This window comes from Drosophila mauritiana, chromosome 3L (genome assembly GCF_004382145.1).
Source record: "Drosophila mauritiana strain mau12 chromosome 3L, ASM438214v1, whole genome shotgun sequence".
Classification (NCBI taxonomy): Eukaryota; Metazoa; Arthropoda; class Insecta; order Diptera; family Drosophilidae; genus Drosophila; species Drosophila mauritiana.
In genome coordinates this window covers 21024651-21040320 of record NC_046669.1, presented here as the reverse complement: position 1 = coordinate 21040320, position 15670 = coordinate 21024651, and the positions used below count along the sequence as shown (strand labels likewise).

The window sequence follows — 15670 nt, the reverse complement described above, 5'->3', positions numbered from 1 at the left end:
ATCGCTTCCCCCTGCAATTTGCACCGCTCGTAGTTGGCTACTGTGCTTTCCCAATCGGACAAGGAGCGTAGGAGTCGCTAATGGTTTGGTTCAATGACCAGCCAGGCAGGAGCCGCGCAAGAAGCCCAGCCGCACTAATCACTCGTACTGCCAGCGAAACGACCTTGTGTTAGTGTATCTGCGGGGCTACCTGCCGCTCAAACGTCACAGTTTACTTCGGAATTTATGGCCCAAACAGGGCCCTAAGTTCGGTTTAGTGTGCCATTGTTCTGGTCGGTCCTCCTCACATCTCCCATGACAATCGGCAGAACAAGAACGCCGCCAAATGGCAAACCAGTCCGTCAGACCGTCGGATGCGGTTGAGGATGAGGTTGAGGATGAGGATAGGGAGGCTGGGACAGGAGGAGTTGTGTCCTGTCCTGCCAATGCCCCAACGCAGCTCCAGCCGACGTCCCAGCCACTTGACCAGGCGAAAAACGAGCGGCCAACTGGTTGCAACTGGCAACTTTGCTGCCAAGCATGCGCCAAAGAATTTCGCCAACGATTTTCGGAATGTCTACAATGCCCAGAGTGTGCAAGAAAAACATCAACAAAAAATCGCGAAAGAATGAAAACAAAAACACGGGAGGACTGGTCCGCCAAAAGGCGCGATGAGTGGGGCGTGCCCAAATTCTGACTTCTTCTGGAGCTTTGCGATAGAGTGGTAAGTTAGTAGTCATATCCGAGATCTGAGTTTAAGGGCAATTTCCAAGAAAAGTCAAAGACGAAGGCCACTATTACGTACTCTATTGGTATATTATTATTAAAAAGGGGCTTTGCAATAAGCATTTAATAGGAACCTGCATCCAGTTTCAATGGTTGCCCGCCAATGCTACCTTCTCAAAACTCAACTCAAATATTGTCTTTCCACATCCGCAGCTAACAAATTTCAATTCCAAACACTATCTTAATTACCCAAAGATTCCCATCAGTCGAAGACAATGGGATCCTAACTGTTTGCTTTACCATGCCCATTTGAACGGTATTCGGAAAGATAATGTGCTGCCATCAGGGGCTGCGTAAGAACATTTTCGGCTTACTATCTGGAACTGATCAGCGAGCGGGCCACACTTGAGGGATTATAATCGGTCAGAGGCAAGGACGTGTCTCCGCATGGAATGGGATGGGATGAGATGTGGAGGTGACTGGTGTTGTGACAGCGAAGCGTCCCTCGCTGGGCTCTTTGTTGTCGGGGAATAAATCAACGGAGGCTCTGCTCGCAACTCAAAACGCAACTGAGCCGCAGTCCCAGGTAGCCGAGATGAGGCTTCGAACGTCCAGCTCCGAGCTCAATTAGTGCAGTCGCCTGGGCTCTTTGTGTGCTGCTACGTTCTTTGAATGCCGAGGTGGCATTTGATTGATAATTTCGTTACGCCTCGAACATGGCCCACAAAAAATCACGGAAAGAAAGACACACGCAGAACATGGAAAACCGAATATAAAAATATTCAATTTGATAAGTGTGGGTTCCCGCGAGCCGAGATTTATGACAAGTTCATGCTGCCCCTTCGATCGTTATAAGGCAATAACCGGCTGTTTGTCGCCGATTCGCTGGAACGCCGAACACCACAAGCCCGCATCTGATTTTCGGATTAGGAACGACAATAAGACAATTTCCATGCCACATTTTTGGAAATTAAACCCATTTCCCTAACGGGAAAATACATTACTACATGATGCTCCAAAGTCGATCTGAAAATTGTAAAAGTGGACAACACATTCCCAAAAACGACAAGGTTGCCAGCTTTTAAGGTTAAAACGTATTTGTATATATTTGATTTTTAAAATGGTAAAATTTGTAATATTACGATTAGTCATAAGAGGGCAATTGGCGTATATCATTTATTGGCAACTACGTTGGATTTACTTGAGTACCCCTAAATACGGCACCTGCATACTTAGGCAAAAAGTTGGCTGTACGATTTGATTAGTTAAATTTGAATTTAAAATTCTTCATCTAGGCATAAGTAATGCATAATATAATAACACCTCAATTGGTTAACTACGAGCTACATACAATTTGGGCAAGAGCAAATACTAGTGTAAAATTTGTATATGATTCCTATATTTGATTTGGTTAAGAGTAAAATTTGTATGTATCCCATGAATATCACTGAACAGCGACCCAAATCGAATGCTTTCGGCGCGGCAACGTGGAAGATCCCTCAATCCTCTGGGGTCCACACCCTAGACCTCAAGTTTCAGCCTGCCGTACTTCTGAAACTTGCTGAGGAACTCATCTCATTTCTTCACGCCGACGTAGGTGGTGCTCTTTCCGGTCTTGCGCAGCTGCTCCATTAGCTCGTCGGACGACAGGTTCGACGTTACGCTCACCGTCCGATCCTCCAGGTTAATGTTGACTTTCTCGACCTTATCTGCGGAATGGCAAAACACATGGCTTAGTCGACGAGCGCCGAAAGTAAGGCAAACCGCTACTGATAAGGGGTAGGCTAAGTTGTTCCCACCACTTGAACGAACAATGCAAATTGTGGTTAAGCCCCTTATCATTATGTGATTTATTATGTTTAAGGCTTGTTCTGTGATCTCCAAACTAATTTAGTGAACTTTTTGTTAAGTTTAATCAAGTTTTTTAGGTACTAATAACAAGCGCTAATTAATTAGAGCTTGGTTAAAAAGAAAGGGGAAACATGTTTTCCTTTATGAACTACAACTATTACATTTTAAGCACATTAGCCGACTTTGCAAACACTTCAAACAGAACTTAAAGTATATATTGGTATCAAAAGTGATGAATAATTTGGCTTTTTAAGAGTAATATCTGGACTTAAAGCAAATATATTCCAATCTGCCAGTTGTTAAGGAAATAATATATTATTTATAATTGGTGAGTAGAGTAGGCAAAATTTTAGTTAAAGTTAGTTGATTTCGAGGGATTAAGAGGAGCTTTGTTAATTAGATACCGAACACACTATCCCATTATCCAGGATGTTCTGATTGAAAATGTAACAAGTTGGTGCTTTTATATATGTATCATGTGTCGGGAATCAGTGGCATTAAATGAGTTCACCCCCTTTCACCACATTTGCACACACAGGTTCATACATATGTACACGTACGTTCCGACCGATAAGACACTAACTAGCTTAGTACCTGGCACTAGTGCTACGTACCGCCCAGTTTTCCCAGGACTCGCTCCACGGCACTGGCACATCCGCCGCAGGTCATCTCCACCTTGAATTCGTGCACCTGGGGAGAGCGGGAAATGGGTTGGTACAGAATGGAAATTTTAAACGCTCTTCCAATCGATTTTGGACTGGACTCAGCCAGCGAAACCCACTGTCATCCTGCTGCTGCTGCTGCTGTGACTTCTGGAGTCCGTCGTATGTTTGTAGACTTGCGGTAGGTTGAACAGCTTGGCGGCTTTCCTCTGTTACTCTCAGTTCCAAACGTGGCACTAAGAAACTCCCTTCGTTTTTGCAGCGAATTTCCTTGGTTTTTATATATTTGGCTGTTCAGAGTGACCGAGTGGATCTGCCCTTTAAATATATCACATCCATACTACGCCTAAATAAAGCAAAAGTTTATAGCAATGTGGTGCAGCACTTTGATAACGGATCTAGCTGAGACCCAAACCAAATGGCGCTGCCAGTGCTGCCCAGTTGGCGCCTTTATTCAAATGCAAGGTCATTGCTACCAGTCGGTTTGCCAAATAAACAATTTTATTCCGTACATTACGTAGGAACTGGATAGGGGGTTACACAGAGAGCCTAAACTGCAGGGAGGTAGGTGAGCACCAGCATCAGGTACGAGCCCGAATTGCTCTAGAATTATAATTAAGAAGCGAATTGCATTGTTTTTAAACGTTCGCCCTCCTTTCCAACTAGCAAATTTATTGTCAAGAAATGAAAGATAGTAAAAATGCACTTTAGCCAGCACTAACTCTAATGATTGCACTGCCAATTGAATTTAAGCTGCCTAATTTTGGGAGCATCAACTAAGTAGCTACACTCGCTTGGGACAGGAGCCAAAACGGTAGACCACCTGGTGATCGTAAAGCTGGCCGGGATTGAGAACGACTGAGGGAAAGTCACAGTGGTTCATGGCGTCCGGGTACTTCTGCGTCTGCAGAGTGAAGGCTCCCTGGCGGACATAGTTGGACCCATCCTTGCCCGAGATGGGGATGTCCGAGCTGTCCTCGCTCGGCAGATGGTTCGCCGTGCTGAACTGGAGGCCCGGCTGGTTGGTGTGCACCTCCATGAACCGTCCACTGCATGGGTGAACCACGCGGGCGACCAATTGCACCCGGTTGGGAGGAATGTCCACGCAGAAATGGTTGTCAAAACCGCCCAGCGGGCAGGTGGACACCTGATTCAGCCGCTTGCCCAGACTGACCAGGCTGGAGAAGTCGTACGGGGTGGTGCGCACGCGCATAAGCTTCCCGGTGGGCAGGAGCTCCTGGTCTACGTCCACTATCTTCTGGGCCTTGATCATCAGCATGTGTTGATAGAGCGAGTCCCGACCCGCGCCGTGTCCGGCCAAATTGAAGAAGCTGTGGTTCGAGATGTTCACCGCCGTTGTGGCCTTCGTCCGCGCCTCGATACGCATCCCGAAGCAGCCCGTCTCGTTGAGTGAGAAGTTGATGTTGGTGGTCAGCTCGCCCGGATAGCCCTCGTGCCCGTCTGGCGAGATGTGCTGCAGGGTGACACCGTCCTTGTGCACCCCCACCACGTCCCAGATGACGCTGTCGAAGCCCACGAACCCGCCGTTCTGGTGATGCCTATCCCGCAAGTTTCGACTCACACTGACCTCCTTGCCGCAGAGCTTGAAGCGCCCGTGTGCTGTACGATTGGCCATCCGGCCAATGGTGGCTCCAAAGAAGTATTGCTGGTTACGGTAGTACCCTGCCACGTCGTCGTAGCCCAGGCACACGTCCTCCAGCTTGCCGTTGAAGTCGGGCACCTTCAAGGACTGGATGATGGCACCCATCGTCAGGATCGACACCGACATGCCGCGCTCTGTGACAAGAGTGAAGCGCCGGACACGGTCGGTCTTCTGCGTCATCGGGTTGACGGCGATGCCGAACATGTCTTCGATCACTCGCACCATCCTGGATCTCCTGATTTTTGCCAAATACCTAAAGGAGGATTACTAAAATTTTGTATTGCCTTACTGTGGCGACGGGCTTGAGAATTTCAAAGGGCTCGAACGCTTTATGTTCAGATCAAAGCCCACTGGGATGGGAGTTTCGAAACGTTAAGCGTTACATTTTTTTAATCGTAGTAAAGCCTGTTAGTCAAACTGAAATTTGTTCGTAGTTTCGTTTGTTAGTAAGAAGACTAACCGAGTCGCAGAAGAGTTAAGGATCAATGAACGATTTGATATAACCATAAACACGGGCCCTTAGGGATTCCAGATCTTGGAAGCCGCGCCCCCTCTTCTGGCCACAAAGTTAACACTTGATCCTCAGGAAAGGAGTCTTGCGTTGCACATATGCCTATTATTGCGTGGACCATATATGTATGTATGATGACCATGGGCGCCCCGCCCAACTATCCCGTTTATTCTGCTGTTTTAATATAATGATTTCCGACTTATTTTAAATAAGAGTAGCTAAACAAAACATCAAGTACTTGGGGGTTGGACTTTATTAACGAGAGATCACGACGACGCTTATGGATCGTTGTTGCAACAGCACTTCCAGGACTCCTCGACCTTAAACCAGTAGAGGACATCGTGCCGATACTTCTCGTTCGGCTCGAGGCTGATCGAAGGGAACTCCGGGTGGTTCATGGCATCGGGGAACTTCTCCGTCTCCACGCAGAAGGAGCCGTGCTTCTCATACTTAGTGCAATTTTTGCCCACTATCGAGGTCAGATTGTTCGCGGTGTAGAACTGCATGCCGGGCTGGTCGGTCCAAACCTCCAGTACCCGGCAAGATGGCGGATGCACGATCTTAGCCACCTTGGCTACACTTTTTTGCACACGTCCTCCGTTGACCACGAAGCAGTTGTCATAGCCCTTGATCTGACGATTCTCGAACTGCATGAGTCGGTCGCGCATCAGAACCGGCAGCCTGAGATCAAAGACGGTGTCATTGACGTCGACTAGCTTCCCCGTAGGAATCTGCAGCTCGTCCGTGTCCACGATCTGATCGGACGCAATCTCCACCGTGTGCTCGGAAAGACCCTTCGCTCCGGATCCGTGTCCCGCCAGATTGAAGTAGGCGTGGCTCGACAGGTTGACCATGGTGGAGCGATCTGTGGTGGCCTCGTACCTGACCCACAAACGATTCTCGTTGTCCAGCTGGTAGGTGATGAGGCACGTCAGCTTGCCCGGATAGCCCTCGTGGCCGTGGGGCGATACGTGCCGGAATATCACTCCTTCGGCCGACTTCTGTACCACCTCCCATATGACGCTATCGAATCCAATGAAGCCACCGTGCAGCTGGAATTTGTCCTGAAATTGATCGATTCTTATATTTCATATTCTTGATTTGCTTAAACTAGAAATACTATAAATTTGTATAAATTCCCTAGAGATATCAATCACTCAAAGAAAACATCTTCTCAAGGATTTCGATTTATGAATTTTTATCTCAAATCTAAAGATCGAGATCGAACAATTCTCATACCCGATACTGCTTGCGTCGAAAAATATCAACATTCAAATCGTTTTCGTGTCGAAATCAAATCAAATCTCATACGATTGATGCCACCGAGTACGTTGAGCATAACCGATCCTGGTTTTTTCGTTCTCGATTTTCCTGAGTGATGGAAATTGTCAAAACAAATGAACGGTCTGAAACAAACTTGTATGTATGTATTTGGAGTCATCACTATAATCTGCGTGCTTAATCTCAACTAATAAGCCAGATCGACTTGGCAAGTGACCTTAATTGCAAATCCACTGTATAGGGTCGGAATAAGTATCGGGTATACCAATCGAAAAACTTCTAAGCCTAAGTATTGAACTTTGCCTAAACAAGTGTCAAAAAGGCTCATCTCAAACAGTATTCAAAAATCACTTGGTCACTTGGGAAATATTTACCTGAATATTTTTTGTCACCGAGACTTTCGTGTCGTTAAACGTATACTCGCCATTGGCCACTCGGTTGGCCACTCGTCCGAGGGTCCCTCCTATATAGGCTCCCTTGTTGGCCAAGTAGCTGGCGATGTCGTCGAAGCCGAGGCACACATCATCCACCTTCTTGTAGGCGTCCGGCAAGCAGACGCTCTGGATGATGGCCCCCAGTTGGATCACCGACACGGTCATGCCCTTGGAGTTCTTGAGCGTGTATCGGCGCACCATTTCCGGCGACTTGGTGAACGGGTTCACGGCCAAGCCGAAGATCTCCTCCTCTAGGGTAATTGACATCTCGGCGCGTCTCGGTGTCGTTCCTTCCCCTTGAAACGGCTGACAGCAACTGCCTGGGTATCAGGCATACTCCGATCCGGCACACCTCTGTTTACTGCGAGTTCGCCTCTGATTGTGATTATGAATAGCCAAAGTCGTTCGGGTCGCGAGCTTCTCCCTCAAAGTCAAACCGGGCAATCAGCTTGTCAGAAGTCGATTGCCCATCCCCCGCATTTTACCGCCCACAATAATGAGAGATAAAGTCGCCCTGTAATCGCCACTTGACTAGAATTTAGAATAGTTCCTCAGGGGCGCGACTTTCGCGAGAGCTCATAAAACAAAAAGAGCTCTTTGTTCAGGCGTCTCGACAACGAGGTACCCATTTTTGTTGTATGATTATATTTAAGAATATGTAACAAAATCAGTTAACAGGGTTTTCTTTCATATTTTCCATTTTTTCGGCTCTATATAGTAGCCTCCTTACGCATCACACTCATTGTGCTTTTCGTCACTACGGAGATTTCCGTCTGACATAATGGGTTATAAGCTAAGGTAATCGAAAAGGGATTTTTAGAATTATTTAATTTGATAAATATTTTATTTAGCAATATTTACAGTTGTGAGCAAGAGGCTGTACCAGTTTTATAAGTTTGTATGTACATTTTCATTAAACAAAATAAATGCAGTCCGTTGTCACAGGGGCTAGTACTTGTTTATGTTGAACAGCCGCACGCCGTGGAACTGCGGCAGCTTGGGAAGCGTGACGACCACCAGGGATATAAAGTTTGCAATAAAGTGTTCCGTGTTGTTTCGGGTGTACAGACAGGTAAGTAGGAACCTATAAAAAAGTCAAGTATTTCATGTGAATATCTATGTTAAGCAATATATTCATTATATATAAAGTAATTCAATTAACTGCAGTACATAAGAAGTATTTACCGACATTAAAATAAGTTCAGAATTTAAATCTTCATTAAGTGTTTAATTATTTTTTTTAAATATATTTCCCTCTAAATTTGCCGGATGACATACTTAGTGACTTTATCTTTTCGCTGACTTACAGAACGTATTCACTTACAGAACAATGGGAACAGCGGTGAGGAATTTGCGGGTTGTGGTCATCTGTACACCGTCATCGATCTGTTCCCAGTGCGTCCAACGCCGGCTGGGATCGTTCTCCGTGCTCAGCCAGGGAGCGCCCTTGATGACGTGCAGGAAGTACAGGTGGGCCTGGGAAGAGGGATTGGGATAAAGACTGACTTCTCATCGGCGCCATGACCACTCACTGCATTGTGAAGCAGATTGGTGGCCGTCCAGGCCCACGGAATGCTGACGAAGGGCACTGATAAGAAGAGCAGGTGCACCGACAGCAGGCCCAGGAGGTATGCTAGCCAGAATCCCCTGGCACTTAGCCAGGAGCTGTTTGGATTCGCCTCGCCGTGGCCTCCCGCAATGGACGTCATGGGGAAGAATTGTTAACCTTTGGTTCCGAAACACTTTAATAACAAATATTTATCATTTACGCATAGTGTGACCAGGCATGCATATATGCATGCATGTATATTATTATGACAATAATATACCAAATTATTTAAGAGAAAACAGAAATTTGAAAAACTAAAAATGTTTCATAAAATTTGAATTCAAGCTTTTGTAGTTTTTTATTAAATATATCAATATTGTACTTACAAATTTAACCTAATCCTAAGCTGTATTTGTTTACTTATTTGATTAATCCTTAAAGTTTTTTTTATTTTTATTTATTGATATTGATGGACCTTAAGAAAAGTTTAAAAATAACTGTTAGTTTATAGTGGCACCAGTTTAGTTTCATTCAAATCTGAAGAAACTTTATTTTCGAGTACACTTAAAAAATCATTTTCGGTTTCTTGGAACAGAGAACAAAAATTTACCTTCATGCCAAAAAAAAATTTCAGAAATCATTGAAAAATTAATATAAATATTAAGCCATCAGTTGATAATTTCTGTAATTTATTTTTTAATTAGAAAATATTTGAGCTTATCTGTTCTTAACTTAAAAGTAAAGCTTAAGAGAAAAATCGCGTAAGAAATGAGGCACAATTACTTCATGAAAAATATAAAGTAAAAGTACCAAAAGGATGTATGAAATAAATAACAAATAAATGTTAATTCCTTCATTATTTTTACCCCTATATTCTGCTCATACTAAAAATATATCTTGTTACAAACTTTGAATCACTATAAATCGAATATCAAATAGAACTTGTGACCTAGTGGAAATATGATAGTTCCGTATTATATTCCAGTATTTTATTATAGGGTGACCAGCCACTGTGAAGGATCAGCCATTTTGTTGTTTTTGGCGTTGAAAATTTTTTGGCATGATGAAGGCGTAGAAAAAAGATTCTGAGCTATTTAGATCGAGAACTTTTTCAATTACCGCACTTCTTTGTCGAAAATGCCACAGCATCATTAAGTGAATAAAGTTTACTCAAGAACGCATAGATATGAGCGGATCCAATGCAAAGTCCTCGGGGACTGGTGAGTACCAATATATGCCTCCCTAAGTTGTCCGAAGCCCCACTGACACAAATCCGCACAGGCTTTGGCAGCCACATTCCCAGCATCGAGGAAAAGAACAAGCAGATCCAGCAGGAAACCATGATGGAGAAGTTGCGGGCCAAGTACCGGAACAAGCCAAAGAGCTACGAGGAGATCAAGAAGTCGGTGCGTATGTACTTTATCGAGAAGCACTACCCTCTGGACCCACTGTGCAAGGCCACGCTGCAGTCGGCGCTGGATAAGTTGCAGCACTACATCAAGGTCACGTCACGCCACGGCCTTGTGGAGCGTTTGGAGAGCCTCTCGCGCCAGCTTGGCCTTAAGTTTATGGAGGACCAGCAGCTGCTCTTCATATCCACGGACATGTTCTACGTAGAGATCCTGCTGGACGCCGCCGGCAGTCTGTCGGACGTCAAGGTGCACCACGAGTGCAAGATCGAGCAACAGTCCAGCGAGCTAGTGGCCTGCCTCAAGTCCGGCGACTTTGCAGACTTTACGGTGCAACTCGAAGGTCTGTCCTCAATTTACCAGCTGAATGCCGAGCCCAAGGTGAAAAAAAAGGCGTTTGTGGCGCTTCAGGCCATGGAGACGGACATCCAGAGCCTCTACCAACTGCACCTGCAAAGTCACTCCGGAGACAGCTACTCCCTCATGACGAGTTCATCGGTGGGTCTGGTGCTGCCCCGTCGCGGTGGCCATCCCATGAAGCTTACTTATTTCTGCCCGCCGCTCCACCTTCCCGAAGGGGATCCAAAACTGGCCAGCGGCGATTTCACCATCGACCAGGTAATGCGAAGCAGCTACGGACTGAGTGCCACCATCAATCTGGAAGGCTCATCAGCCAACAAACTGCAGACTTTGCCAACGGTGACCTTGGTCCGCGATTCCCAAACTGGCTTGGAGGTTCCCACCTATGCCCAACTCAACCAGAACAACTCGCTGCTGATGCCGGCCACGTATGTACTGCGGCTGAACAAACCCATGCCTGTTTGCCTGGAATCACTAAAGGCTCTCGGTCTGCCCGGGTTAGACTCCGTTGCCACGCCCCCTAGTCCTCCCACCACAGTGCTTAATCTCATTGTACAAACTGCGTCGAAGCAGGCCATTAAGAACACACAGCGCGGTCTGTATGTGAATTTACCTAAAGAGACGCACTGCTATTTCTTTACCGACAACCGCAAACTGCAGGGAACCCTGGTATCATCGCTGCCCTTCACTGAACCCGCCCAGGTTCCGCGAATCGTGGCGTTCCTCAAGAAACAAGCTCTCTTCTACACTCTGCTCGCAAGCTGTGTTCGTGAGCAGCAGAAGCAGTATAATGGTGAGTTCGGTACATCCCTTCCCCCATTCCTATGATAATAATATTTTTCCTATGCTCATTCGTCCTAGATATGGACAGCACTGTGATACTGGAGGTAACCGCTGTTTCATTTAACCAAATCACGGTTGAGCTGCAGCACCCGTACGAAGAGTCGCTGGCCACTGTGGATTTTCTGCTTGAGGACGGTCAGCCCACGTGTAGCGTTTACTGTCTGACCAATGAATACGAGCTGCTGTCCCAGAAGTTGACCCGAACTGTTCGCAAAGTGGTATCCATTCCGATGGTCATCTACAAGTTGCTCAAGTGTTGGGATGAGGAGCACGAATTCAAACTGCACGGCGCGATTGGTCCTGGGGCTGGTTCTGGAGCAATCGGAGGTGGAGGCTTGAGTGGTGGTGGACCAGTCTCGGGAGTAGGCAATAACTTTAGCCAGTTTGCAATGGATACGGCGACGCCAACAGATGGAAGCCTTCCCGGAGGTGGCTTCACCAACATTAACAACCTTAAAATGGATGCTAAGTCGCGATCTCTAGCGGATGCTTTTGCCGCTTCTACTTCGGCAGCAGCGGCCATAGCGGGTCTGATCAATCTCAAGCGCGAAACCGATCCACAGTCTGGTAGTTCGACCAGTGGCCCCACAGTCAGCGGTAGCTCCGGTTCATCCGGCTCCGCCAAGACGAGTGACCATGACATTGCTGACAAGTACAAAAATATCTGGAAGGACAAGACTCCAAATTTGAAGCATTGCGTCAGCATCACCCCCATCCCAGGAGATGGAAAGTCTGGGTCAGCTGGGGGAGTGTCCGGCGTTGAGGTACAGCGAACGGGTGGAATTGAAATTATTCCATTGAATGCCCAAGCGGCTGTCGCCGGAGGAGGTGTTCAAGCCTCATCCAGTGCCACTCCCACGACTATAACTATTACCCCTATAACGGGCAAGGATCCCAGTAAGGACTCAACGAAAAAAAGCACCTCTGCTTCAGCTGGAGTAGGTGTGGCCGCAAAGCGTCCCCACGAGAGTAGCACAAGTAGTTCGTCTACGTCGGGTGGTAGTGGTTCTGGCAGCTCCATGTCATCTTCAGCCAGCAGCGGCTCTTCAGATACGCAGAAGGAAAAGAAGCGCAAGAAAAAGCGCGACGATTCGCCAATGGGACCGCCGGAGAAGATCTATTCTAGGCAAAACTCGCCTGCAGGTGGCGGAGATGCTTCCGCAACTGGTGGAGTGGTTCGCAAGTTCTCCTCTCCCTCGTCGTCACCCAAAGCTGGTGGCGCTGGGCAGGGTCTAATGGCCGGAGTGCCGACCGCCCGTCCCAGCCCCAAGCACTCGCCCGTGTATAGCAGTCCCAAGCATAACACCGCCTCCAACAGCCCGAAGTCGCCGTTTGGCACACACTCACCCAAACACGGCTCATCCGGAAAGCCGAGCATGTCAACGCTCAAGAGTGCAGCTACAGCCGCCACCATCTTAAGTCCCAAGGGCGATAAGTCCTCGTCAGCTGTGGGGAGCACATCTTCGGGACCATCTGCCTCCTCGGGATCCGGCGGAGCTACTGGCCTGGTCAGGTCATTTGCCAGCGTTGGAGCACCGCCGCCACCGCCTCCAATCCCTCCATTAGCGAGCGCGAGCGGATCTATCAGCAGCAGCCAGAGTTTAAAGAAGGAGAAAACCTCTTCGGCATCCGGTTCCAGTTCCACAACATCCTCGGCAACTGCAGGTGTCTCATCTGGCGGAGGTATTTCACCGGCTAGTGTGGCTGCTGCAGTAGCTGCCCTGAAATCCTCACAACAGCAGATGAAATCAGTCGCCAGTCTTTCGCATCTGGCGGCGGGCGGAGGACTTGGTAGCTATGCGGCCCCGTCGGGAGCGGGAGTGTCTGGTGCAGCCGCAGTGGTGGTGGGAGCTGGAGCTGGCGCAGGAGCGGGGGCCTCCGGACTGGAGATGAGTGCCCTGCGCAAGGGCATGGCGGGAGGTGCGGTAAGTCCGTTTTCATTATAAGTGCTCCACTCCACACCACACCAACCCACCCCCAGCATCTCCCACTGGAAGCCTAACACGTAGTTGACTCTCTGCCACCTCTCCTAACCAATGCAGAATCAAACTCAGAGCGAACCTATCTTTAAACTAATGCAAATGCTGTATTTACCTTAGCTATAAAACGATTTGTAATTCGTCTACCTCTGCTGTAGTTGAAAATGATTACATTTAGTACTATGATTATTATTTTTGTTAGTGTTTCGTTTTGCCTTTTCTAATTTTTGTAAATACATATGATTCTATTATTTGTCATATATACTGCTGCATCCGTTTTATTTTCCAAAACTCGTATGGTAATGGGGCTTATCCAACACTCAGTATCCCCAAAACATAAGCTTAAACCTCTTTTTCTGCATTGAGAACGTATGTATTTAGTTAATCTGTTTGATTTGTATTGTTGCTCGGCGTGCATGTGGCTTGTAGAAAACCATGGCGTACTAAAAGCTGGTTCGCCAAGTCTATAGTGCCAATATTATTGGTGGATTTATAAAAATGTATATGCATATGAATTTTAAGCTTTGTTAAGAACATCTGTAGATTATCTGTATATTAGTATTGCATCTTGACTCTACGAGTATTATAATTTGATAATAATTTGATCTTACTTAAATATTTACTACGTTTAAAATTAGTCCTTAATGTGCGTATACTGTACACATTGAAAGTAGCTGCACAAGCGCTTGCCTCATACATTTTGTCCTAAGAAATATATTTTGTATCCGACTCAACTTTTAAGCTAATTATTAACGGGGTCCATTCTTCTTTCTTCCTGTCTGTATTCCCGTCCTACACGACTCATGGTTGTGAAATCCCACAATATTTTCTTTTGCTACACGTGATGTTCCCCTTTTGATTGTTATAATTTCTTTTCTGGTTTATTTTTGGTTTCTTTGGTCCCTAACACACACACAACCACATGCTTACTTTGTCAGGTTAGTTTGATGACGTCGACGGCAGCTTTAGCGCCAACAATTCCGGCACCAACAACAACAGTGGCAGCGGGAGCAGCGGGCTCGGCAGCGTCATTGGTGTCTCCAGTCTCGGCGGTAGTGGGTCAGGGGCAGGAAACAGCGGGAGCAGCGGCAGCAGCAATACTGGCAACAGCAACAATTCTGCAGCAGCAGCAACAGCCGGGAGCAGCGCCAACTAGTAGCTGCTTAACCACCAGCGGGGGCAGCAACGACTCCGCCGGGAGCAGCAATCCGGCCGGAGCCTCCACGGAATACATGGTGAAGCCCAGCAGCCAAGAGGGCCTCAAGCTGACCATCAACAAGACGGGAAGCAGCAAGAGCTCCGGCACCGGCTCCGGCTCTAGTTCCTCCTCTGGCCTCCAAGCGAAAGCAAAAAGCAGCAGCATCGGCGCTACGAGCTTCGCTGGGTCCACCGGATCCACGAAGAAGCAGCATACCGGACTCAAGCCCGGCGTTAACAGCGGACCCGCTTCCAAGAAGGCCACCGCAGCGGTATCGTCCGCTACGGCTTCATCTAGCAAGCATTTCTTCCAGAAGGCAAACTCATCGGGCAATCTCAGCAGCAAGCTCAGCGGGTCGGGAGCAGGTGGCGGAATTCCGCTGACCAAAAGCAACAGCACTAACTCCTTCCAAGAGCACAATGCCCCCAGGCGGCGTCCCAGTATGGGAGCCCTGGCCAGCGGCAGCAGTGCAGGAGGCAGCGGGCAGCGCAAGTTAGGCTCCACTTCGGCAGGAGGCAGTGGATCTTCGGGGTCGGTATCGCCAGCCCTTAGCGGCTCAATGTCGCAACCACCGCCGCGATTCGATCACCACACAGATATGATGACCATCCTCCAATATGCTTCTCCGACAATGGCCGCAAGCATGGAAGGCTTCATCAAGGGGCTGCACAACAAATTCCAGATCCCAAAGTTATCGCAGAGAGGAAGCGGAGGCAACACAAACAGTGGACGCAGCACGCCAAGTGGCAGTTCAGAACCGGCTTCAGCTGGAACATCAGCTTCTATATTAGGACCTGCTGCCAGCTCTACTGGACTGACGGAACCGGAAGCGAAGCCGCCGGTGCCTCCTCCGCCTTCTGGCAATGAAGGACTGCTCAACCTAAGCAGCACGGCGGGTACGCCATCGGCGGATGGGATAGATGAGGAGCTTTTGGCTAGCCTGGCTGGCGAATGACAGAAGGAAGACAGCCGTCATGAGATATTCCTGTTGCTCTATGCGATTTTCTCTTAAAGCTAGCATAGTGATTAAGTTAAGATGAGTTTGTTTAAAGCCATTAGTTACATGATTTTGTTTTATGATGCATAGGAATTAAGGATCATATTAGGCAATTTCTTAACATTATCGGCAGAAAAATGATTTAAAACTCCAAAGGAAATAAATAAAATTTTACAACACGATGGCGAATTTGGTACAAAATCTCAGAGATTATTCCCGATTCTGTGA

At 47.4% G+C, this 15670-nt stretch overlaps 5 protein-coding genes across 6 annotated transcripts; 1 reads left to right on the top strand and 4 right to left on the bottom strand.

Annotated features, from left to right (window-relative positions):
* Positions 1 to 1867: 1867 nt before the first annotated feature.
* On the bottom strand, positions 1868 to 3531 carry LOC117139297 (copper transport protein ATOX1). The gene is made up of 3 exons (XM_033301529.1): positions 3338 to 3531; positions 3171 to 3246; positions 1868 to 2414 (listed from the first exon to the last, which is right to left on the bottom strand). The coding sequence occupies exons 1-3, from the start codon at positions 3341 to 3343 to the stop codon at positions 2281 to 2283; spliced, it is 216 nt and encodes a 71-aa protein (XP_033157420.1). The 5' UTR covers positions 3344 to 3531; the 3' UTR covers positions 1868 to 2280.
* Positions 3532 to 3840: 309 nt separating this feature from the next.
* On the bottom strand, positions 3841 to 5238 carry LOC117141709 (aldose 1-epimerase). The gene has a single exon (XM_033305323.1). It carries the CDS (start codon positions 5104 to 5106, stop codon positions 4003 to 4005), a length of 1104 nt encoding a protein of 367 aa, XP_033161214.1. The 5' UTR covers positions 5107 to 5238; the 3' UTR covers positions 3841 to 4002.
* Positions 5239 to 5627: 389 nt separating this feature from the next.
* LOC117141207 (aldose 1-epimerase) lies at positions 5628 to 7466 on the bottom strand. Its single transcript, XM_033304561.1, has 2 exons — positions 7048 to 7466; positions 5628 to 6456 (listed from the first exon to the last, which is right to left on the bottom strand). The coding sequence occupies exons 1-2, from the start codon at positions 7372 to 7374 to the stop codon at positions 5671 to 5673; spliced, it is 1113 nt and encodes a 370-aa protein (XP_033160452.1). The 5' UTR covers positions 7375 to 7466; the 3' UTR covers positions 5628 to 5670.
* A 502-nt stretch (positions 7467 to 7968) lies between these two features.
* Positions 7969 to 8895, bottom strand: LOC117141208 (ORM1-like protein). The gene is made up of 3 exons (XM_033304562.1): positions 8640 to 8895; positions 8432 to 8583; positions 7969 to 8191 (listed from the first exon to the last, which is right to left on the bottom strand). Exons 1-3 carry the CDS (start codon positions 8814 to 8816, stop codon positions 8056 to 8058), a joined length of 465 nt encoding a protein of 154 aa, XP_033160453.1. The 5' UTR covers positions 8817 to 8895; the 3' UTR covers positions 7969 to 8055.
* A 791-nt stretch (positions 8896 to 9686) lies between these two features.
* Positions 9687 to 15624, top strand: LOC117139150 (mediator of RNA polymerase II transcription subunit 1). Of its 2 annotated transcripts, none has more exons than XM_033301308.1 (4): positions 9687 to 9876; positions 9938 to 11218; positions 11287 to 13193; positions 14186 to 15624. In XM_033301308.1, exons 1-4 carry the CDS (start codon positions 9843 to 9845, stop codon positions 15398 to 15400), a joined length of 4437 nt encoding a protein of 1478 aa, XP_033157199.1. In that variant the 5' UTR covers positions 9687 to 9842; the 3' UTR covers positions 15401 to 15624. The 2 variants fall into 2 exon arrangements, with proteins under 2 accessions (XP_033157199.1, XP_033157200.1); XM_033301309.1 differs by having other exon boundaries at positions 14191 to 14500.
* The last annotated feature ends 46 nt before the right edge of the window (positions 15625 to 15670 follow it).

Coding starts and splice junctions, on each gene's coding strand:
- LOC117139297 (XM_033301529.1), bottom strand. Junction 2,415..3,170: donor AGTCCTGGGAAAACTGGGCG/GTACGTAGCACT, acceptor GCCATTCCGCAG/ATAAGGTCGAGAAAGTCAAC.
- LOC117141709 (XM_033305323.1), bottom strand. CDS start 5,106: ATGGTGCGAGTGATCGAAGACATGTTCGGCATCGCCGTCAACCCGATG.
- LOC117141207 (XM_033304561.1), bottom strand. CDS start 7,374: ATGTCAATTACCCTAGAGGAGGAGATCTTCGGCTTGGCCGTGAACCCG. Junction 6,457..7,047: donor CGGTGACAAAAAATATTCAG/GTAAATATTTCC, acceptor GATCAATTTCAG/GACAAATTCCAGCTGCACGG.
- LOC117141208 (XM_033304562.1), bottom strand. CDS start 8,816: ATGACGTCCATTGCGGGAGGCCACGGCGAGGCGAATCCAAACAGCTCC. Junction 8,584..8,639: donor CCAATCTGCTTCACAATGCA/GTGAGTGGTCAT, acceptor CCCTCTTCCCAG/GCCCACCTGTACTTCCTGCA. Junction 8,192..8,431: donor ACCGCTGTTCCCATTGTTCT/GTAAGTGAATAC, acceptor ACTTTTTTATAG/GTTCCTACTTACCTGTCTGT.
- LOC117139150 (XM_033301308.1), top strand. CDS start 9,843: ATGAGCGGATCCAATGCAAAGTCCTCGGGGACTG. Junction 9,877..9,937: donor TGCAAAGTCCTCGGGGACTG/GTGAGTACCAAT, acceptor AAATCCGCACAG/GCTTTGGCAGCCACATTCCC. Junction 13,194..14,185: donor AGGGCATGGCGGGAGGTGCG/GTAAGTCCGTTT, acceptor TTACTTTGTCAG/GTTAGTTTGATGACGTCGAC.